This window comes from Sphaeramia orbicularis, chromosome 16 (genome assembly GCF_902148855.1).
Source record: "Sphaeramia orbicularis chromosome 16, fSphaOr1.1, whole genome shotgun sequence".
Classification (NCBI taxonomy): Eukaryota; Metazoa; Chordata; class Actinopteri; order Kurtiformes; family Apogonidae; genus Sphaeramia; species Sphaeramia orbicularis.
Genome location: NC_043972.1, coordinates 12679485 through 12703260, shown reverse-complemented (window position 1 = coordinate 12703260; position 23776 = coordinate 12679485). Strand labels below are relative to the sequence as shown.

General features: G+C 42.1%; 2 protein-coding genes and 1 long non-coding RNA gene across 5 annotated transcripts; 2 read left to right on the top strand and 1 right to left on the bottom strand.

Annotated features, from left to right (window-relative positions):
* Positions 1-60: 60 nt before the first annotated feature.
* On the top strand, positions 61-9094 carry LOC115435125 (protein FAM83A-like). Of its 2 annotated transcripts, XM_030157336.1 has the most exons (7): positions 61-777; positions 4512-4628; positions 5239-5357; positions 5729-5896; positions 6641-6765; positions 7073-7679; positions 7725-9094. In XM_030157336.1, the coding sequence occupies exons 1-7, from the start codon at positions 480-482 to the stop codon at positions 8238-8240; spliced, it is 1950 nt and encodes a 649-aa protein (XP_030013196.1). In that variant the 5' UTR covers positions 61-479; the 3' UTR covers positions 8241-9094. The 2 variants fall into 2 exon arrangements, with proteins under 2 accessions (XP_030013196.1, XP_030013195.1); XM_030157335.1 differs by having other exon boundaries at positions 7073-9094.
* A 1663-nt stretch (positions 9095-10757) lies between these two features.
* On the bottom strand, positions 10758-17940 carry c16h8orf76 (chromosome 16 C8orf76 homolog). 2 transcript variants are annotated; one of them, XM_030157343.1, is made up of 7 exons: positions 17711-17932; positions 14043-14144; positions 13424-13567; positions 13020-13070; positions 12067-12389; positions 11429-11561; positions 10758-11356 (listed from the first exon to the last, which is right to left on the bottom strand). In XM_030157343.1, the coding sequence occupies exons 1-7, from the start codon at positions 17846-17848 to the stop codon at positions 11186-11188; spliced, it is 1062 nt and encodes a 353-aa protein (XP_030013203.1). In that variant the 5' UTR covers positions 17849-17932; the 3' UTR covers positions 10758-11185. The 2 variants fall into 2 exon arrangements, with proteins under 2 accessions (XP_030013203.1, XP_030013202.1); XM_030157342.1 differs by having other exon boundaries at positions 10758-11561; positions 17711-17940.
* LOC115435143 (uncharacterized) lies at positions 11503-13474 on the top strand. Its single transcript, XR_003937658.1, has 3 exons — positions 11503-11639; positions 12054-12358; positions 13337-13474. It is a non-coding gene; the product is annotated as an uncharacterized LOC115435143 (long non-coding RNA).
* Positions 17941-23776: the final 5836 nt, after the last annotated feature.

The window sequence follows — 23776 nt, the reverse complement described above, 5'->3', positions numbered from 1 at the left end:
CTACCTGGATTGCGTGTTTTGTCTGTGTGTGCATTGGGTCGTGTAAACATGGAGGTGTGGTTTGATGTGAGCCATGATGACACACATCTCCATACCTGTCACTCATTCATCCCCTGGCTCCTCCCATCTTCTACCGGTGCTCACCTGTTTGTTCTGAATGATTGACACACAAACGGCTGATGACCTTTGACCTGGTTCAGGCCCGTTCCTCAGCTGTTTCTAAAACCAAGGCGTCGTGTTCATAGTTTCGTTGTGTTGGTGTTTCTCTTAAAGTTGACGGCGTAAACCATCAGGTGCTGTCATGTTGCCTTCAGGTATCATCTGTCCTGTCTGATTATCCGTCAGACGGTCTTGCCCTCGGCAGGGGGAGGGCCTTCAGGTCTTTAACTTTGTTTAGTTCCAACCAACTCCTCAGATGCTGTTTAGACGGCGTCCGTGCAGGTTCCTCAGCTCCTGAAGGTGTAAACCACGCTGTCTCCATGGATACCAGTGGTCTGTCCTTGTCCTCGCTGTGGTCCAGGAGGTACAGACCCCAGGGTAAGATCAGGAGGCGGGTCCAGAGCTTGCGCGTGGCCTCGCTGTTGCCCTACGACCCCACGGTGGACGGATCCACATTGGACCTGAGCCACAATGAGAGTGTGCGGGTGGCGGCGGATGCTCTGCTCAGCGGTGGTCTGGACGGGTTCCATAAGGCGCTGGACGCCGAGGGGGAGCTGGACTTCCTGTCCCAGCTGGAGAAGACGTACCTGCTGGAGAATGCCAAGGATACCAGCGCAGGTTAGACATTTGAACCCACTCTGTTAAATACGTATACAGTCTGTGGAGTTTGATTAACGCCTGCTCTGTTTGTCTTTATGCTGCACATCCTTTTTCTGTTGGACTTTATTCTGTTTCTGCTTTGACCAGTGAACTTTCTATTGTCTTACAATAACACGCACATTTGGTGTTTAAACATTACATCAGAAGTCACTTTTCCATTGACCCTCAAATTGCACAACTATAACTTGCACATAAAAACCCAACTCCACCAACAATAGAAGACCAGATCATCTGACAAATATTCAAAGTAGAAAAATGGACTTACTCCATCAGAATCCAGAGGGACACATTTGATCCTATTTAGGACAAATGGATCCAGTTTGTGTCCTCTAACCGTCCAGAACATGGATCACTCCTCTCAAAATATCCTCTTTTTTATAATCTCCCTGTATTTGTTTGTTTTTCTGCATAAACGTGTAATGTTTAAAGAACCCAGAGGTATTGTAACGCTATGATTGTTTTTAAGCTGTAAGCACCCAGTTTTTTTTGCACTTTGGTGTGTGTAAAATAAGAAATATGAAAAGGGCTCTAGTACATAACATCTATATGAATGGTAATATTGGAGGTGTTTTGTCACCTTTTTCAATAAAAACAAAATGAAAACAAAAAAAAATTACACATAAAAATTTGCTTAGTGGAAAAACGACAATTTCACCCACCCAAACTCTAGTTTTTCTCTGAATAGTTGTTGTTGTTAGAGGTGTTTTTTCGTAGTTAAATTGGTATATGACACAAAACTGTAATGGAAAGACCTTTGAGTCCAACTGGAGTCACATGACCAAAACAATCAGATGTTGATGGATGTTAGAACAAGAGCAGATGAAGAGTTGAACCCAAACATATGTGGGTATGTGTGGACACACCAGGAAACCACATCAGTTTAGAATTTAGTCGGAGATAGAGGGGTAAGATGCATTCTAGATTTAAATCAACACAGATTTATGTTCATGTTTATGGAATGACTTCTACTGACATCTACCAGAATAAAGAAACTAATCAGCACAATTGGGATTGAATGGAAAAACCAACATTCCACAGTTTAGAACACATTTAGGAAATATAAAACTAAGTTCAATGGTGCATTTTCTGTTGCTGTATTGCATCTGTGTTTGGTACAAATATGGGACAGTTTGGGTTAGAGTCAACAGGGTATGTGTGTATATATATATGTATGTATATATATATATATATATATATATATGTATATATGTATATATATATATGTGTGTGTGTGTGTATATATATATATATATATATATATATATGTATATGTATATATGTATATATATATATGTGTGTGTGTGTGTATATATATATATGTATATATATATATGTGTGTGTGTGTATATATGTATATGTGTGTATATATATATATATGTATATGTGTGTATATATATATGTGTATATATATGTATATGTATGTATATATGTATGTATATATGTGTGTATATATATATGTGTATATGTATGTATATATGTATGTATATATGTGTGTATATATATATGTGTATATGTATGTATATATGTATGTATATATGTGTGTATATATATATATGTATATATGTGTGTGTGTGTGTGTGTATGTATGTATGTATGTATGTATGTACTACCGGTCAGAAGTTTTAGAACACCCCAATTTTTCCAGTTTTGTATTGAAATTCAAGCAGTTCAAGTCCAATGAACAGCTTGAAATGGTACAAAGGTATGGTAAAAGAAGAAAAGAAAAGGAAGAAAAAAAATTGGTACAAAGTTAAGTGGTGAACTGTTAGAGATGAAAAAAAAAGGCTAAAGTTTTTGTTTAGTTTTGTTTAAGACTAAACAAAACTGAAAAATAATGTACATTTCAGAATTATACAAAAAGGCGAACAAGAAATGGGTTTACAACTTAAAGCAGTTCTGCAGCAATGGAGGTTGATCAAGCCTCAAAAGTTGGTGCTACCAATTCCTACAGGTGTCCCAACGTCTCTGAATTCCTTCCAACCCCCTCTGTCTGCATAAAAGTGGTGTTGGAACACATTTTGGTACCATACTCTTGTGAGCATTATTTGGACAGTATTGTACTGCAGAAAGTAGTGTGTTACTCTAAAAATGGAAAAGAGGAAAAGGCAATTAATGACAGAAGAGAGACAGACCATCAGAACACTTAAAAATGTAGGTCTTTCCTACAGAGAAATTGCCAAGAAAGTCCAGGTGTCAGTAAGTCCAGTTTCCTTCACCATCCAAAGGCACTCAGAAACTGGGGAAAATGCTGACAGGAAGAGGTCTGGCAGAGCCAAAGACACAACAGAATCAGAAGACAAGTTTATGACAGTCAACAGCTTGTGTGATAGGCGACTCACAGGACAACAGCTTCAAGCACAGCTCAGTAGTGGTCATAGTAAGCAAGTCTCAGTTTCAACTGTGAAGAGAAGACTTCCAGTTGCAGGTTTGATTAGTCCATAACACCTTCTTCCAGTCTTCAGTAGTCCACTGGCGGTGTTTCATGGCCCAGGCAAGCCTCTTTTTCTTATTCTGAAGTCTCAGCAATGGCTTTCTTGCTGCAACTTGACCCATCAAAGGAAACTGGACATTCTGACACCTTGACTTTCTTGGCAATTTCTCTGTAGGAAAGACCTACATTTTTGAGTGTTATGATGGTCTGTCTCTCTTCTATTGTTAATTGCCTTTTCCTCTTTTCCATTTTATAGTAACACACTACTTTCTGCGGTACAATACTGTTCAAATAATGCTCCCAATGATATGATACCAAAGTGTGTTCCAACACCACTTTTATGCAGACAGAGGGGGTTGGAAGTAATTCAGAAACATTGGGACACCTGTAGGAATTGGTAGCACCAACTTTCGAGGCTTGATTTCAACATCCATTGCTGCAGAACTGCTTTAAGTTGTTAACCCATTTCTTGTTCGCCTTTTTGTATAATTCTGAAATGTACATTATTTTTCAGTTTTGTTTAACCTTACCTTTTTTTTTTTTTTTTTTTACCTCTGGACTTGTACTGCTTGTATTTCAATACAAAACTGGAAAAATTGGGGTGTTCTAAAACGTTTGACCGGTAGTGTGCTTGTGTGTGCGTGTGTGCATGTATGTGTATATATATATATATATATATATATATATATATATATATATATAATTTATTATATATTTATACGGGTGCTAGAAATCCTTGAAAGTGCTTGAATTCTAACTCTGTGTTTTATGCATTTCTTTTTCATATTAACTCCAGCGAAAGCTCCTTCCACAGAGGTGATACATCTAGAAAAATAAACCTTTTTGTCATAAAGTAAACTCCAGGGGTTCTCAGGTCGACTCTAGGTCCATTTGGACCTGAATCTGTGTGTCGGTGTCAGTGTGTCTTTGATGGGTTCTTGCCTTTTTTTGGATAAAACTTCGTGTTCTCCTTTAATTTCTAAACTTTTTGCTGTTATGAAACAGAATTTTTGATGTTTATACATAATACAATGACCATAATTGGATTAAAAAGTAACAAAAATAATCCTGAGTTTATGTGTTTATGTAGATATGACTTTGACTCCAGCGATAAGGGGCTGGAAACATTAGAAAATGACCCTGAAAAGTGCTTGAATTTGACCTTGAAAAACGTGTGCGAACCCTGACACATATGAGTGTGTGTGTGTGTGTGTGTGTGTGTGAGAGTCACTGATTGACCTGTAAATATTTCTTTGTTCAGATGATTCTGGTTCTGATGACGGTCATGAACTGTTTGGATCCTGGACCAGTGGGAGGCCGGTGGTGTCATCAGACTCTGGTTTGACAGTGGACGGTTTGGACCTGAACACCTCCACAGGTACGAGGAGCGCAGCACCACCCTGCTAAAGTACTGCAGTTCAAGAACAGGGTACTTGAGTACGGGTGTGTAGGTGGTAGGAGGTCCAAGCGGAGCAGAGGAACCCAGATCTGAACCAGATCTGAACCCAGATCTGAACTATGAGTGTGTGTACAGATGAGTCACACAAACAGAACAATGAGTTTATTTAGTTTACGAACAAGAAAAAAAACATCCAAACTAAATTGTATTTAATTTGATCATGTTCTACACGTGGTTCATTATCTGCTCAAACCTCCAGTTGTGATGTCGATGGAACTGAGCATGTGCAGAAGGGTCATGTGGGTTCAATGACTTCAGGCTGATTGTGAATGAAATACATCAGGTTGGATCTAATGTCCACGGGTCCGGTTCAGTATTTTTGGACCGCTGGCACCAGGTTGGATCTAATGTTCACGGGTCTGGTCTGGTATTATTGGACCACTGGTACCAGGTTGGATCTAATGTCCACCGGTTGGACCGGTATTATTGAACCGCTGGTACCAAGTTGGATCTAACGTCCACGGGTCCAGACCGGTATTATTGGACTGCTGGCACCAGGTTGGTTCTGCAGGTGTGTTTGTTTTTCCAGGTGTGGTGTGTAGTGGGCTGAATGTCAACGCCCCCAGTGTCCAGGTCGTCTTCTACTGTGAGGGCGGGGCAGCGACCTTGAAAGACCAGGTCCGAGAATTCATCCGGAAAACTAAAAAGGTCTGGAGGAGTGTTTGATTTGTACACCTGTGTGTTTGTTTTCTACACTTGTGTGTTTGATTTCTACACCTGTGTTATATTTCTACACCTGTGTTTGATTTCTACACCTATGTGTTTGTTTTCTACACTTGTGTGTTTGTGTGTTTATTTTCTACTCCCGTGTATTTGATTCCTACACCTGTGTGTTTGTTTTCTACACCCGTGTTTGATTTCTACACCTGTGTGTTTGTTTTCTACACCTGTGTGTTTGTTTTCGACACCTGTGTTTCATGTCTCCACATGAGTCTGATGATAAACCATCAGTAATGGATCTAGTCCAACTCAGAGGTGTTTCTACAGGCTCCTTTAGTGACGTGTGTGTGTGTGTCCAGTCTCTGTCCATGGTGGTGGACGTCTTCAGTGATGTGGAGCTGCTGTGTGACCTCCTGGAGGCATCCAATAAGAGGAACGTGACAGTTCATCTGATTCTGGATCAGCTCAACCTCCACCTGTTCATCGACATGTGTGAGAACCTCCACCTCAACGGAAACACCTTCACAGTAGGTCACAGTTCATTTATCAGTAAAACGGGTTGAATGAGTCCGTAGAACTGGACTGTATTTATAAAGCACTTTAAGAATGTCCACTGCTCAAACTAATCAACCATGAACACACAACTATCAAACAGTACCCAACAGTACCTGACAGTCCAAACAGTACCAGACACTCCAAACAGTACTAAACAGCCCAAACAGTACCAGCCCAAACAGTACCAGTCCAAACAGGACAAAACAGTACCAGTCCAAACAGTACCAGACAGCCCAAACAGCACCAAACAGTCCAAACAGTACCAGTCCAAAGAGTACCAGACAGTCCAAACGGTACCAAACCGTACCAGACAGTCCAAACAGTATCAGGCAGTCCAAACAGTATCAAACAGAGCCAAACAGTCCGAACAGTACCAAACACTCCAAACAGTACCAAACATTCCAAACAATACCAAACAGTACCAGACAGTCCAAACCAGGGCAGAGGCAGTGTCATGTTGGGTTTAAAGTCAAGGAGTAAAAATAGGTTTACACCTGGATGATGAAGGAACACAAATCTCTGATCACATTAGTCTGAAAAAACATCAACTGGATTTGACCTCTGACCTCCGACCTCCCCTTCATTTGCTGTTGTTTCTATGACTCAGATAAATGTGACGTCTGTAAAGATATTAAACACATCAAACACATTAGTTTTATTGTTTCACTGTGTCTGTCTGTCCACCTGTCTGTCCTCCTGTCTATCTGTCTGTGTAGAAACTGTGTGTCCACAGCGCTGAGGGACAGACGTACTGTGCGAAAACAGGCAGGACAGTGTCGGGTCAGATTTCAGAGACTTTTCTCATCGGTGATGGGACGGAGGTTCTGACCGGGTCCTTCAGGTAAACACAACTGTGTCCTTCAGGTAAACACACCTGTGTCCTTCAGGTAAACACACCTGTGTCGGGTGTCGGGTCAGATTTCAGAGACTTTTCTCATCGGTGATGGGACGGAGGTTCTGACCGGGTCCTTCAGGTAAAGACACCTGTGTCCTTCAGGTAAACACACCTTTGTCCTTTAGGTAAACACACCTATGTCCTTTGGGTAAACACACCTATGTCCTTTAGGTAAACACACCTATGTCCTTCAGTTGTTGTGTCTTTAACTGTGAACGTTCAGTTCCAGCTCTGACGTTGTCTGTGTCCTCAGCTTCTCCTGGCTCAGCTGGCAGGTCCATCGGACTCTGGCGGTTCTGGTCAAAGGCAGCCTCACTTCCTCCTTCCATCAGGAGTTCCTCAGACTCATCTCCAGCTCCAAACCTGTTCCTGGATTTGTCTCAGCGCCATATGGCCCCATCCCCTTTAGACCGCCACATGTCCACAAGACGAGGAAAAACCGGATGAACGCAGTGTGGACAGAAGGCCCACCTATAGATGACACCCAGATGAACCCAAAGGGTCCACCAGATCCACTGGGTCTACAGGGTCCACCAAGTCCACTGGGTTTGCAGGGTTCACCAGGTCTACAGGGTCCACTGGGTCTACAGGCTCCACCAGGTCCATCAGGTCTATTCGGTCAACCTGGTCCACCAGATCTACAGCAGAACAGATCTGTGGAGGGACAGCCCCAAGTGGGCGGAGTCTCCAAGAACCAAGGGGATGACACTCTGGAGGCCAGTCAAAACCAAACCAGCCCTCAAGTCCAGAACCATCTTGGCCCTCCTCAGACCCAGGTCCGACACATCCAGACTCAGCTGAGGGGGCTCACATTCAGCAGAACTGAGACTGTTTCAGAGGGTCAAAGGTCAAACCCTCAGGGTCAACACGGGGTGGTCACTCTGAGGTTCAACTCCCATCTGCAGAACCTCGGACCTCAAGGACTTCTGCTTCAGCAAAGAAACCTGTTGAGTCCAGGTGTGAACCAGGACCTGGACTTGAAACCAAGACCCTTTAGTGCCAATGTCCTCCATCACTCCACACCACCAGAACATCAGGCCCAGAAGTTTGTCTTCAACCAGTCCAGAGTCCTGACAAACGAGTTCCAGACTAGACTGACCTGTCTCAGCTCCAGGGGACCAGATCCATCACATAGAGTCCATCTGTACCCCCGTCAGCCTGAGCCGGGTCCAGGTCCGTCGGGTCCAGGACTGTATATACGTCACCGGCAGAACCCCACCCCAAGGCTGAACTGGGTTCCACAGAGTCCCACCCTAAGACCCCGACCCGTGACCCGCCCCAGCTCCTTCGATCTGGATAAGAGGATGAGTGGATGGTCAGGTTGGAGTCCGTTCAACAGCAGAACTTCAGGAAGGACCAAGAACACGAACGACGAGACTGAACCGGAACACGAAGACCTGAACCAGAACATGAACACCTGAACCAGAACATGAAGACCTGAACCAGATGGGTCCAGTCGGTTCAGACTCCCATTCAGACCTGGATTGGTTCGGTTCTGTCAGGTCAGATGTCCTCTGCAGGTCAGTCCAACTCATGTTAGTTCAGGTTCCACATTCAGACCAGTATGATCTAAAGTGGGTCAGAACCAGTACAATAATAATAATATAATAAACTACAAATAATGACAAATACAAACTGTTTTAGTGTAAAAAAGAAAAATGACATGAAAATGTTTACATTTACAAACTAACCTTTAAAACATGAATAACACGATTGACCTGAACTGTAATTGGACCCATATTCAGTGGATCATGATAACGAACAGGACCAGTGGATCTACAAACGCACAGATACTGGATCAGTTCCACGTGTTCATGATAACAAACAGAACCAGTGGATCTACAAATGCACAGATACTGGATCAGTTCCACTTGTTCACATTCAGACGTTCCAGGTTCAGATTTGTTCAGATTGTTCACATTTAAAGGGTAGTTTGTAAACATCAATATTTTCATTTAATTTAACTTTTTTCTTTACATTTAGAGAAACATTTGTATTTGTCATTATTTATAGGTTATTCTATTCTTATTGTACTGGTTCTGATCCTCTTTAGGTCATATTTGTCTGAATGAACCTGAACTAACGAGTTTATCTTCATTTATTCATATCTTATTCATCCCATGAACCTGATTGGACCCTTTGGTTCTGGCCCACGGGCTGTATGTTGGACACCCCCAGTTCATCCATTTAAGACAGAGGTGACTTGAAACCAAACTCATGGATAAAGTTCAGTGTACAGGGTGGGGAAGCAAAATTTACAATATTTTGAGGCAGGGATTGAAAGACAGTGTATGACCAATTAGTTTATTGAAAGTCATGAGAATGTATTTGCCACAAGACAATTTACATAATAGAAAATGTTTTTATTCTGTGTCCTCCTTCTTTCTCAATAACTGCCTTCACACGCTTCCTGAAACTTGCGCAAGTGTTCCTCAAATATTCGGGTGACAACTTCTCCCATTCTTCTTTAATAGTATCTTCCAGACTTTCTCATAATAGTTTTGCTCATAGTCATTCTCTTCTTTCCATTATAAACAGTCTTTATGGACACTCCAACTATTTTTGAAATCTCCTTTGGTGTGACGAGTGCATTCAGCAAATCACACACTCTTTGATGTTTGCTTTCCTGATTACTCATATGGGCAAAAGTTTCTGAAAAGGTATGGATAATAGTGTTAGGTATGATTATGACATCAATATATGTTTGGTTTCAAAACAATTGATGTAGTGCCTGCTGAGAAAAAACAACAAAGTTCATTGTAAATTTTGCTTCCCCACCCTGTAGATGCAGAAAATGAATCAGTGCTTAGTTTGGTTTTCAGATGTAAACGTTGACTTTGATCAACTCAGACTCAGCCCACGTTTCCATGTATCTGATTATACAAACGAATATTTACCTACCCTTGTCTCGTAGTGACACGTTTTTATTTTGTTACGTGGCCCTAATATGTCATCGTACTTATTGACAACAAAGTTGGAAAATATTGAGATAAAACCCATAATTTTATGAGAATAAAGTTGAATACAACAAGAGTCATGATTTTACAAAAATTAAGCCATAATATTATGAGAATATAGTCATGATTTAAAAACAGGCGAGAAAAATACAATTTCCAGAACATAGTTGTACCCACTGGTCTGACAATGTAGAACTGGGAATATTCTGTGAGGTTCTACTTTCATTTGGGGTTTACGCACAAAGGCCAAATACTGAGCCTATTAGCCCTGCCCACCAAATACTGAGCCTATTAGCCCTGCCCACCAAATACTGAGCCTATTAGCCCCATTCACCATCAACACATTAGCATTAGTCGTCTGGTCCAACAGAAGTGAAAGTTGATGCTTCACTTGTTGCGTTCGCTGTAACTGGAAACTCTGTCATCAACAAGGATTAAGGCTTAAGATTTAGAAATGAGGACTTTTTATCGCACTATTGAGAATTTATTTTCAAAATATTACGACTTTAATCTCATAAAAGTACATTTTCACTAAATTGAGGTTTTTTTAAACTACGACTTTATTCTCATATTACAACTTTATTTTTGTAAAATTATGACTCTTTTTATATTCAAATTTTCATAAAATTACAAGTTTTATCTCCATATTTTATGAGTGTGTTTTTAGTGACAGTGTTTTTATTTATGTGGTCCTAGTACGCTTTTACAAATGATAAGTTTCCATCTACATGAAGCTGCATAAATAGGGTGTATGGCACCACCATGTGGTTAAAGTTAGACTAAACAAAGGTCACATGACAAACAGTTAAACCCAAACAGTTGAACAGATGATAGTTTTCAGTGACTTAAACCAGTTTAATGTGGATGAAAAACAGAAAACAGGTTAAAACAGATTCAGGACAGTTTAAACCAAAGGTCAAAGGTTAACATGATTTCACTGAAGGATCATCAGAACCAACAAACTCACACCACACAAATGTAAAAGAACCTCAGATTTAATCTGAACCAAACAGTTTTAGTTTAAACCTGGTTCTTAAAGATGTGAATGTAAAATAGTTTCAAGTCTGAACCGAACCAAACCGGTCCAATCCGATTGAGTCTGAACCAGACGACGTTTCACTGATCGATGTTAAAGCAGCTGTTAACTGAAAACAAACGATGCAGAACCAACAAGAGCAGGATTAGAGACATTCTAGTGGATCTATTCAAGTCTGGTTCTGGTTCTGATCAGCCTCTCCTCGTCCTCTGAGTCACTCCTTCTCTCTTTGTTACAGAACATGTTGAGGTTCTCCTTCAACCCATGGATCCTCAGTACGTTCTAATGTTCCACCTGTTTACAGTTATGGGTTTCCAGGTGTGTCCTTTTCCAAACCATGTTCATGACGGTTCTGACAAATGGAACCGGATCTTCAGGACTGGGTTGTTCGGTTCTGCTGAGGTCCATCGTTCTCCAGTGTTCCGCTCTCTAAGATCTTGTCCCACCATCGTTCCCTAAAGCTCTGAATGGACACGGTGGACAGACTGTCCCCGTCCTGGTAGTCCTCTCTCATCTTCTCTGGGACCAGGTCTTCTGACATCACCTGGACACAGGAGATGGAACTGTAAAACCCACTGGACCTTCTAGTTCTGGTTCTGGTTCTGCGTGAGCTCACCTCAGTCAGCGTCCTAAGGGTGGTGTCTCTGGGGTTCAGCCGCCGTAACGCCTCGTCCACCTCCCGCAGAACGTCCTCGCTTCGCCGCAACACGAAGGACGACTGCTGCTGCTGGAGGATCTTCAACAAGAGCCTGAAGGGGATGAGAACACGGAGAACTGGCACGTTTACGGAACAGACAACGGAACACCTGATCCAGAACCACATGGAGGTGAGTTAGTGACACAGAATAATCATCTGTGGATCCAGAACCTCCGTCTGGTTCTAAAGGGTTCTTCAGGCTCTAGTTTCTCTGACTCCTGTCCAACTGAAGACCTGGACCAACATGAGGTTTTTAAGTTCTTAACACTGGAACCTGTTCCTTCCAATTAGTGCTAATTATCTGTAGAACCACAAGGACTAAATGAACCAATGACACCTCATTTTAAGTTTAGAACGTTTACTGTTTGAGTTTATGGATCAGATCTAGCCTGAACTACATCAGCTGACATTTACATGAAACATGAACAGAACTGGAGTTAATGAAGTCATGTGACCAACAGGTCATTAGTCCCATTAACCTCCATCAGGACCCAGATAAAGGATTCATCTACGTTTTATGGTTTAACTTCCTGTTTGTTCTCAGACAGAACATTTACCTGGACCTGATGAAACACATGCAGGCCTTCAGCCATACTCGGTCCTGGTCCTGGTCCAGTGGAGAAGACGGTCCCAATAAAACCAGCAGTTCATCAGGATCTGCAGAACATGGACTCTGGGATTCTATGTTCCTGTTCCCCACGGCATCAGGTGATTGGACATTTGATGACATCACGCCCGGAGCGCCGTCTCCGTCCAGTACTTGGACACAGGTCTGACCCAGACTGAACCAGTGCCAGGGGTTAAAGGGCACCAGGCTGCACAGCTGCTGCATGGACTGGATCACTGACGGTAAGGATCCGAAATGACGGTGGATACTGACCTGAAATCAGCGCAAACAGTAAAATAATTAGAACCAACGGGTAGATACTGACCTGAGATCAGCGCAAATGGAAGAATAATTAGAACTGACTGGTAGATACTGACCCCAGATCAGCCCAAACGGTAGAATAATTAGAACCAATGGGTAGATACTGACCCCAGATCAGCGCAAATGGAAGAATAATTAGAATAGACTGGTAGATACTGACCCCAGATCAGCCCAAATGGTAAAATAATTAGAACCGACGGGTACATACTGACCCCAGATCAGCCCAAACGGTACAATAATTAGAACTGACAGGTAGCTAGTGACCCCAGATCAAAGCAAACGGAAGAATAATTAGAACCGATGGGTAGATACTGACCCCAGATCAGAGCAAACGGAAGAATAATTAGAACCGACGGGTAGATACTGACCCCAGATCAGTGCAAACAGTAGAACCTAAACCCTAAAGTTCAACCACTAGAACCAGTTAAACCTCAAGAACCACTAGAGTCTCTAGACCCAAGTGGTAATGCTGGCCTGTGATCGGTGGAACCATTAGAACCAGCTGGTGGATGCTGACTTGAAGTCACAGTTCAGTAACACTATGTTTTCTACATTAGAACCTTTAGAAGCGTTGGGTCTCACCTTCAGCAGGAGCAGACTGGTCAGGTGACAGGTGTTGGAGGCGTCTTTACTCTGAAACCCAGAAAAACAGGAACGTCAGAACAAACAGAACCAGAATCAACTTTAGGATCAGATGAAAACGGAACAAATACAAAACACAAAATGTACGAAAGGGTACTAGTACCAAACACTAGTGGTACTTGATACTAGTGTTTGATACTAGCACCAGGTACCAGTACTTGGTACTAGTACCAAACACTAATAGTAAGTACCAGTGCCAGTTCCATTGTACTTTTCACTGAAACTCGTAACATGAAATTAAATGTTTGTTTTAACAGAATGTTGGACATAGAACCGCCAACACTGAACAGATCCTTTGGTTCCAAACACAGTTCCACATTCAGAACTGGATCAAGAGGATTTACCAGAAGTTGGGCCAGGTCCAGAGCCCGGTTCCTCTGGCCCAGTTTGGTGCAGCACCGGGCCATTCCTTCCAGAACGTCCCGTCTGATGGTCAGGTTGTTGTCAGAGATCCACTGCAGACAGCAGCTGTATGCCTCCAGGGCGTTCTGAAGAACAAACACCAGAGAACAGACGGGTCAGCGGAACCAGAACCACCAGGCAGCATCATATGACCAAAGAAAAATGGAAAAACCCAGAAAAACTACGACACAAAATGAAACTGAAGGTGAAACAAGCTTCATTTCCTCTACGTAGAGTAACAGGGTTCTACAGTGGAACCATTAATAAACACCGGGTTCTATGACATGAGATGGTTCTACAAATCTAAACTATCTGTAAAATAAACTAAATTTAAAGATGAATTAAAGTGAACTTTGTTTTTTCTGACTCCTGGTGTTTTTAATTTCCTTTTTTCTTTGTATTTTTGAGTGAATGTAATAAAACCTTCAAAACAGGGTTGAGGCTAACGGAACCAAAAACCAAACTAAGAATAAACGCAAAGAAGAACCAGCATGTGAAAAACTCCACCTGTGACCACAGACATTTCATTCATAGGTTTGTTTCAGTGAATAAATCCATCACCTGGTAGTTTCCTCGTCTCATGGCCAAGTCTCCTCTGAACTTCAACACCCTCTGTTTCTCCAAAGAATCGTCTGTGTCGAGAGCAGAACCATCACAAAACCACTGAAAAGAAAGGAGGGGGGAGGAGGAGGGGAAGGAGGAAGAGGAGAAGGAGAGAGGAAGGGGAGGAGGAGAAGCATCAGTGTTGACTGACTCCTTAAACTGGAATTCAAACATAAACCAGTTCAGCTCTAATTTATTCAGGGTTTAAAGTTGTAGCATTAATTATTGTTTTACTGTTTCTGTTACTGAACCAGTGGAACTGACTGAGTAAAAGTACTGTACTAAAGTCCTGTAGTAAAAGTACTGAAGTAAAGTACTGTAGTAAAAATACTGAAGTAAAGTACTGTAGTAAAAGTACTGAAGTAAATTACTGTAGTAAAGTGCTGCAGTAAAATTAATGAAGTAAAAGTACTGAAGTAAAGTACTGTAGTAAAAGTAATGAAGTAAAAGTACTGAAGTACTGTAGTAAAAGTGCTGTAGTAAAGTACTGAAGTACTGTAGCAAAAGTGTTGAAGTAAAGTACTGTAGTAAAAGTACAGTAGTAAAGTACTGTAGTAAAAGTACTGAAGTACTGTAGTAAAAGTACTGATGTAAAGTACTGTAGTAAAGTACTGTAGTATAAGTACTGTAGTAAAACCCTAACTCTTCACTGATGTCATTGTTATTTTTCCTGTTTTTGTGATGTTTCAGGTTCTAAATACTTTAATTTCTGTCTGGACTTAAACTTATCATCTCATTCACAATCAGACACAAAAACTGAATAAAAACAGCAGATCAATGTATGGATTAAAGGAGTTTGTCTTTCTGTTTGTGGATTACACTGTGTCAGATGGTTTTTCTCTGTGGATCTATTTTTATTTTGATCAGGATTCACTGAAGAAACAAGAGAATTGATCCAACTGGAACCATCTGATCAATAAAGGGTCAATAAAACAACAGATCATCGATAGAACATCGGCTACAGGGCTGTATTAATGCTGCCTTCATGTGCTATGGGAATTATGGTAAATAACAATCACGAACTCGAAAATTGCACATGAACGCCACTCACGTCGTATTTTAACGAGAACTGGGAATAAATGATACACTAGATGAAAATAACCTTTGACCTTTTCAACATGACGGAGAGCAGCAACAGAGGATTCATAACCAGTGATAAACAATGGTTTTATTAACGTTCTGCCGCTGTTAGCGGATGAATGTGCACATTTATAACATACGCAATTTGGAGGGAAAGCAGATGAATTCAAACGGCCAAAACCATTTCACCCAAGTAACAGGTCACGATAAACTGCGTCTGCACGTTAACACAGCGCACTCGTAATTTTGAATTCACAATTGGAAAGACTCACCTCCCTGACAGCAACTGAAGGCAGCACATGGATCGGAAATGGTCAAACACCAGTAATTTGAGTAAAGTAAGTAAAGTAAAGTAAATTTTATTTATAGAGCACTTTTCACAGACAGAGTCACAAAGTGCTTTATCAATTCAAATCAGAATCAAGTTTACAGAGACCCAACAGAATCCTTCAGGAGCAAACACTTGTGATTGGTGACAGTGGCGAGGAAAAACTTCCCTTTAACGGGCAGAAACCTCGAGCAGACCCAGACTCCTGAAGGATGGCTGTCTGCCTTGACCAGTTGGGGTTAAAGAGAGAGAGAGAGAGTAAAGGAGGAGAAAAGAGAGAGCGATAGAGATATAGAGAGACTGGGGGGGGGGGATGACACATGGAGTACGTTATGATGAATACATAGAGTGTAATCAGTCTGTGGTGGTCCTGGGTCAGGTGGGAGACTAAAAAGCCTTTTTGAACAGGAGGGTTTTGAGGTGTTTCTTAAAGCTCTCTACAGAGTCCATGGACCGTAGGTGTAGAGGCAGGTCATTCCATAGACGTGGTGCCACAGCTTTAAAAGACCTGTCACCGCGTGTACTAAAACAGGTCCGTGGAACCATCAGCAGGTGCTGTCCTGAAGACCTCAAGCTACGAGTCGAGCTGTAGGGCTGGATCAGGGAAGCAATGTATGCAGGGGCCTGGCCATGTAGGGCCCGGAAAGTTAGCACAAGAATTTTGAAATGAAGACGATATAGAACAGGGAGCCAGTGGAGAGATTTAAGGATGGGAGTGATGTGGGTTCTCCTGTTTGTGCGGGTCAGGAGCCTGGCAGCAGAGTTCTGGACAAACTGTAGACGGGCCAGCTCCTTCTTGTTTAAGCATGTAAACAGGCTGTTGCAGTAGTCTAAGCGAGAAGATACGAAAGCGTGAACGATCATCTCGAGCTCATTTGTGGACACCATAGATCTGAGTTTGGAGATGTTGCGTAGGTGGAAGAAACAGTTTTTGACTAGCTGTTTGGAGTAGAATTCTAAAGACATGTCCTGGTCAAAGATGACACCCAGATTCCTCAGTTTTGTCTTTACCGAGGAACTCAGGTCTCCAAGGTGATGTTTGATCCCTGGGATTGCACTATCCGGGGCAATGATGAGGGTCTCAGTTTTGCTGGAGTTCAGCTGGAGGCTGTTATCATTTAGCCACTGCTTCAGCTCTGACAAGCAGTTGATTAAGGAACTCAGTTTGTGGGGCTCAGAGGAGTTAAAGGAGCAGTATATCTGGATGTCATCCGCGAATAGATGATAGGAGACATCACTGTACTGTCGGATAATGTGGCCAAGTGGGAGGACATAGAGTAAGAATAGGACTGGTCCCAGGACAGAGCCTTGGGGCACACCACACAGTAGATCCGCTGAGTCAGATTGGAAGTTGTTTATTGACACAGTGAAGCTTCTGCCGGTCAGGTAAGAGGAGAACCAGTCTAGCACATGACCTGACATCCCTACCAGGTCCCTCAGTCTCTCAATCATTATGGTATGGTCCACTGTGTCAAAGGCCGAGGAGAGATCTAGCAGGACCAAGACCGTGGATTTCCCGGAGTCAGCCGCCATCAGGATGTCACTAGACACTTTTAATAGTGCGGTTTCTGTTGAGTGGCGTTGTCTAAACCCAGACTGAAAAGTGTCATAGATCTGGTGTGTCTCCAGAAAAGCTGTAAGTTGTTTAGACACTGCTTTCTCAAGGATTTTGGCCAATAGGGGGAGCTTTGAAATGGGCCTGTAGCTTTTGAAGTCTGTGGGGTCCAGTGTGGTTTTCTTTAGTTTAGGTTCTATGATGGCCTGTTTGAAGGAGCTGGGAAACAAACCAGTTGTGAGCGACAGGTTAAAAAACTTTATGACCCATGGTCCAATAGTGTCAAAGACACCGACAAGGAGCTTATGGGGGAGTCTGTTTGGTCTTCACTATGTGCGCATTAATCTGTTGCAAAAACAGCGGAAATTTAGCCTCTGATTCTTAAATTATGTGCAACCCCTTGAATATGTTCACACCATTTCCTCTTTTAAATATAGCGAGTTTTATATTTATTTTCGTTCATATCTGTGGGTTTTTACCTGGATTTCCGTCCATTTACCGGTGTTAGCTTAACGGCTAATCCGCTACTTCACCACTTTTATCGGTTAAACATTCACCAACCACCTCTTATTTAACGTTAATGTTTTCACACAACCTTTATTCTTCTTGGTGGAGTTTTAACGCCGGCCGGAGCCTCTCGGACACATTCATCCGCCCACTCACCTCGGACTCGCAGACTTTGGGGCTGTATCCGGGCAGGCTAGCCGACACTCGGGCCCTGGACTCCGCAAACACAGAGTCATCAAACGTACTTCCGAAAATCTCCATCAGAACTGGACCTAAACACCGGTAACAGCTCATACAACTAGGTTACAAGAGGCTTTTGTTTGTTTACACCCGCGTGTTTAAGAGGTCCGTCAGTACTAACTGCACGGACAACACAATGTCCGCTGAACAAAGGTTCCGGTCCGGATGACGGAAACGAGGACTGTACTGAGTGTAGTACACGTTTTCGATGTCGTTTATTTCGCGAAAAATATTAGAATTGTCAATATCTTATCTTTTTGAGATACAGATCTCTACCATTAACATGTAACTTACTCAAATACAGTAAAATATCCATGAAAAATAGAAGTCAAATTTTTGAAGAAATAAATGGTTTTATTTGTGTGAACAGTTTGCAGACATCAGATCACTTCTGGTCCTGTTATGAACTATTACTGGTTATTTCACAGTCCTGTTTTAATCCACCTTTATCTTGGTTGTTTTTCATTTGTATTTATTACTCACTCTCTTCACATACGACAAGAAAAAACATGAAATACATGCACAGCCTTAAAAGACACAAAAAACAGAACTACCCACTTAGTTAAAGTCATTATCTCATGTGACCCCTGAAAACTTAACAGCCATTACCGACTCAGGACCAGAACCTGGACGTTGACTTTTCCTACTCACAGATGAAATTAAATGACTCATAGTCAGACTTTGTGGACCAGTAATGGGGTTTTTCTGTTGCCATGGCAGCGCTGGTGTCACAGACGCTGCTGTCGGATCTGTGGTCTGGATTCCAGTAACTCACATTCAGGCGATGATCCGCCGCCCAGAACCAGAACCCCAGGGGGCAGGTGTAGTGGAGACCCAACCACACATGGGGGGGTCTTGGCATTCTGGGCTTCAAGTCCCACAAAGGCCTGGGCGTCGGTGTCCAGGACAGAAACCAGGTCCATATCCCGGTCCCTGCAGTGGTACAAGGCCTCGTCCCATGGCTTGGACTCCTGGACCAGTTTCCAGTGTCCTACAGAACCAGGACAGGGAACATTAGGAACAACACACTCAATACTTCCTTTGGGTTTTATCTCCTGTATTAAATGAGTTGATCTGTACCATTACCCCCCCACACCCCACCCCACACATTTTCAAGGTCAAATTCAAGCACTTTAAGGATTTTTAAGGGTCATTTTCTAATGTTTCCAGCCCCTTTTCACTTGACAAAAAAAAAACATCTACAGGAACACATAAACTCAGGATTATTTTCCCTTTTTATCAAAATGATGTTCATTAAATTTACTTCAGTACTTTTCCTTCAGTACTTTACCTTAAGTACTGTACTTCAGTACCAGTACTTTTCCTTCAGTACTATTACTACAGTACTTTTACTACAGTATTTTACTACAGTACTTTACTTAAGTACTTTTTCTTCAGTACTTTTACTCTGTCAGTTCAACTGGTTCAGTAACAGAAACAGTAAAACAATAATTAATGCTAAAACTTTAAACCCCAAATAAATCAGAGCTGAAGTGGTTTATGTTTGAATTCCAGTTTAAGGAGTCAGTCAGCACTGATGCTTCTCCTCCTCCTTCTGTCTTTTCAGTGGTTTTGTGATGGTTCTGCTCTCGAAACAGATGATTCTTTGGAGAAACAGAAAGTGTTGAAGTTCAGAGGAGACTGAACATCTTAAAAGAGCTTTCATAATAGTAAAAAGTTTAGAAATTAAAGAACACAGTTTTATCCAAAAAAAGGGGAATCCGCATGGTGTTCTTCAGACAAACTGGCACCGAAGAGACAAAGACGAAGACTCAACTGGACCTGGAGTTGACCTGAGAACACCTGGAATTGACTGGATTTACAAAGTTTGATTTTTCTACATGAATCAGCTCTGTACGTAACTTTGACTGGAGTTAATATGATAAATCAATCAATCAATCAATCAATTACATCAGTTACAATTCAAACACTTTCAAGGACTTAAAAAAAAAAAAAAATCCAAGCACTTTTCAGACCTTGAAAACACAACACTGAAGTTCAAGCATTTTCAAGGATTTCAAGACTTTGAACCTTTTTTTTTTTTTTTTTTAAATAATAATGCTGTTAAACTCTTAGATGAGTCTCAGGAGGTTCAAATATAATTCACCCGAATACAATAAAATATCCCTAAAAAATGGGGAAAAGTTGGAGAAAACCCAAACTTCTTGACTAAATGAGTGACTTTGTGAACAGAGCAGGACCTTAACAACCTGGAGCAGAATTTACTGCAGAACAGAGGAACGTTATGGATCTGAGGGAAACGTTCCGTCTCAGAACCTTGCTAAAGTGGGTTCATGTTGAACAGAAGCTGAAGGACTGCGACACCGACCCGGTTCTGGTCCACCTTACCTCTGTTTGTGCTGTAGATCTTCACTTCACACAAAACCAGAAACAGTTTTTTCTTCAGGTTGACAGACACGTACCGCCCCCAGATAGGTGATTGACAGGTCAGGTTTTTGCTTTCAAATTGGAGGGGTGTGTGACGATGCATCTGCAAGAAAACATGTCATCAAGTCCAAAAGGTGGTTCTGATTCAACAGGATGTGATGTCACAGACCAGGTTTCAGCAGATCCACTTCCCTTCCTGAGGACTGAAGATGGTTCCATCCTTTAAGTGTGTGTTCTGGTACTGTGGATGGACGGACGGACTCATGACCCGGGTCCAGTAGCTCGGTTCTTTGGACTCATTCGTTTGATTCATCAGGTCGTTTATATTCAGGTTCTGTTTCCATTTAACAGTAAAGTCAACACTAGAACCGTTTACGACACTTAAGGGTTGAATACGTCTAACGTGTTCAAACATTTAACCGCTGCACCAATGGAACGCCTGATTGACTGCTTAGCAAAAGGGGCGATGACTCTGGAGGCGGAGCCTACAGTAAGGTGCCCTGTGTGTCAGCCACAAACATTAAACTCCTCTGGTTTCCATGGATACAGTTACCAGGGTTCCTACAGGTTCAATTTAAAAACTTTTGAAGATGACATAGCACAGACTGAAGGTCCGCCCATCAGGTCTGGAGTGATCCAATCAGACGTCAGAACTGAGCTCCACCTGAGGTCCAAACAGACGGTAGAACTGAGCTCCACCTGAGGTCCAAACATGGAAAAGGAAAGATCGACTTTTTTATCTGTTTGACAAAGAAATGATGAATGGGGCCTCCTCAGTGGACGAACCAAATCGGACAGTTTTACATTTAAACTTCCTCAAGGGTACTTTTCACTTCAGAGCTGTCCCTTAATGTCCTTTAAAGTTCCTAAAGTCCTGTTTCTGTGGTGACACTGTGTGTCTAACGTGCCCATGTGTTGGTCGAATGCTCTGGGATCACTTGTGTAAAGTCAGAGGTAATCGGTTCCTAATTTCAGTATAAATGACCTTGTTTTGGAACGGGCGGAACTGAGTCGACTAACGTTAGTTTCTTTCTAGTTTGGACATTTAACAGACACATTTAAACCCAGAGAACACATTTATGGAAATGGAACTGAAGACTGATCACATCAGATTTAATGCCTTTAAAGACCTGTTTAAGTATTATATACAGATTTAAACTTTTAAGACTATTTAAAACCATGTACTAAGCTTGGTTTCACTGTCGACCTGCTTTACTGTTGTTTAGGACTCGTCTCCATGACGACACCCTGTCCCAGACGAACAGCAGGCGGATGGAACCCTCCTTTAACTCCACCTTCACAAATGTGGAGGAGCTTTGGTCCAACTCAACATGTCAGAGGACATTTGACATGAACACAAAGTCATCAATAACAGGACTGGAGCCGTTTGTGGATCTGCTGAACCTCCACATAAACCAGGTCCACTTACAGGGTTCCTACAGGTTAAATTTAAGGCTTTTTCAGACCTTTTTAAGACACTTAGAACAGAATTTCAGGCCTATAAAATGTATTTAAAATGAAACTGTATTTTTTTTCTCCAGTGCTTTGACTCCCACCGTTCAGAGTCGTTTGTCATCGGGGGTAAAGTTCGAGTTAACTGGTTCCTAATTTCAGTCTAAATTAGGGGGTTGGAACAGGTGGAACTGAGTGGACTAACGGTACTGTCTTTACAGTTTGGACTTTAAACGTGTCTGTGGTCATACAGGACAACACCTTGGACAGACTTTGTGAAAGTATGAAATGCAGATTTGTAAATTCAGGACTTTGAAGACCCCGTGGGAACCCTGCACTTCAACTCTTACAGGCTGTTGGTGGTTCCATTTCCTTCTGTCGAGTTCCCATTGTAGATCTGAGAACCTGTGAGGTCATACTGGTTCTTGTCATTGTTGATGTAGATGCAGGAAACCTGGAACAGCCCCCGGAGGTTGATCCTTCACCATGATCCTGCCTCCTCCTCAGTGTGGGTGCATTTGGACACGCTCCCATTGACGGCTCTGGCAGAGGAGTGACAGACCCAGTCTGGACTTTCGCCAGGCCACGTCGAAGACTGGACCGTCTTCATCCGCTGTTGGACCAGGTCAGTTCCACCACATGAAGCTGAAATCACACAGAACCGGATCAGTGGCTCTGTCCGCTTCAGCAGAACCGGCTGAAATAAGGATGAACCGGTACCTGTTTGGTGGAACAGGAGGAACCCTGGGAAAGAAAAACAAAGAACCATCTGAACCTTCTGTCCACGTTTGGAAAATAGGAGTCAAAAACAGCCTGAGGAAGTTCAAGTTAAAAAAAAAAAAAACAAAACAAAACAAAAAACAGAACAAACGGATCAAACCAAACCTGTTTTTTACACAACATTCAGAAATGTTTCAGGACGTTCCAACGTCTGATGATGTCGTTTTCATCATCATTTACAACCTTTAAGTTTAGTTTATTTCAGACACAAACATAATATAAAACAAAAATAACAAATAGAATAATAGAAAAAAGAACTGTTGTCCCTGAAAAGGAGTGAGAAGAAGCGAACGCTGATCCAGTCCAACCCCCCCACACCTTTAAGATCATGAGCAGAAGGCGAAAGGATCAGCGACACAAAGAAAAAGGTGAAAAAGGTGACGATTGTCAGTTTTAATTTGTTTTTACATCAAGTGAAGAAATCCACCTTTAATTCAACTCATTGCCTTCACCAGGTTTGTTTTTATTGGATGGAATTTGACATTTTACTCCATATTTGGTCTGAAATGGTTCATTTCACTCACAGGTTTATTCAATTCAAATCAAATTTTATTTATATAGCACCAAATCATAACAAAAGTTATCTCATGACGCTTTACATATCGAGTCGGTCGAAACCAGACTGAAGCCAATTCACAGAAACCAACAGAATCCTCCAGGAGCAAACAGTAGTGACTGGAGACAGTGGAAGGAAAAACTACCTTTAACAGGTTTAAATCTGGAGCAGAACCAGACTGTGGAGGATGGCCGTCTGCCTTGCCTTATTCTGTTAATTATATTTGATTTATTTGTATTTGCTGTATTTCTTCTGTTTATTATATTTATTTGTCTTTTACTCACCAACCGCCATCGCTAAGACTCTCCTCCACTTCATCTTCCGTCTGGAACACAAACTCCTTCAAACACATTAGCTCCTTTTCTTCCTAAACGACATGTTTCCTCAGGGTCGTCACCATGGCGGTGTTGATGCGGCTCACCTGGTTTCCACGGCGACCCCAGGTGATGCCGACCCTCTGTGATCCACAGCTGCTCTGGTCTCAGGTTCTGGTTCTGTGGTTTCAGGTGGTAAATAGACCCCGTCCTGGTTCTGTGATCCAGTATTTGCATAAACATGGTCCACATGTAAATGCATGTGGACTTCCTGTTCTGAGCATTAACAGGACTCACCGTGCAACAGGAGCGTCATTTGAATATGAACAGATGACCACGAAGAGTAAACGGCTTTATCTGAACCCTTAGTGGTCCAGACTCTGTCCTGGACTGGGACCAGTGCTATGGATCAGGTCTGTGGACCAAGGTCTGGATCTGGATCAGAAAACCAAATCCCATTTTATTTATAGAAGGCCTTTACATTTAGACCCT

Excerpts from the sequence above, each read along its gene's own strand:
- c16h8orf76 (XM_030157342.1), bottom strand. The coding sequence starts at position 17,848 with ATGAGCTGTTACCGGTGTTTAGGTCCAGTTCTGATGGAGATTTTCGGA. Across the intron at positions 13,071-13,423 it reads TGGACCTGGCCCAACTTCTG|AGTAAAGACGCCTCCAACAC; the intron begins GTAAATCCTCTT and ends TCTGGGTTTCAG. Across the intron at positions 11,562-12,066 it reads ATGTGTTTCATCAGGTCCAG|GCTCTTGTTGAAGATCCTCC; the intron begins GTAAATGTTCTG and ends CATCCCCTTCAG.
- LOC115435125 (XM_030157335.1), top strand. The coding sequence starts at position 480 with ATGGATACCAGTGGTCTGTCCTTGTCCTCGCTGTGGTCCAGGAGGTAC. Across the intron at positions 5,358-5,728 it reads TCATCCGGAAAACTAAAAAG|TCTCTGTCCATGGTGGTGGA; the intron begins GTCTGGAGGAGT and ends GTGTGTGTCCAG. Across the intron at positions 5,897-6,640 it reads TCAACGGAAACACCTTCACA|AAACTGTGTGTCCACAGCGC; the intron begins GTAGGTCACAGT and ends CTGTCTGTGTAG.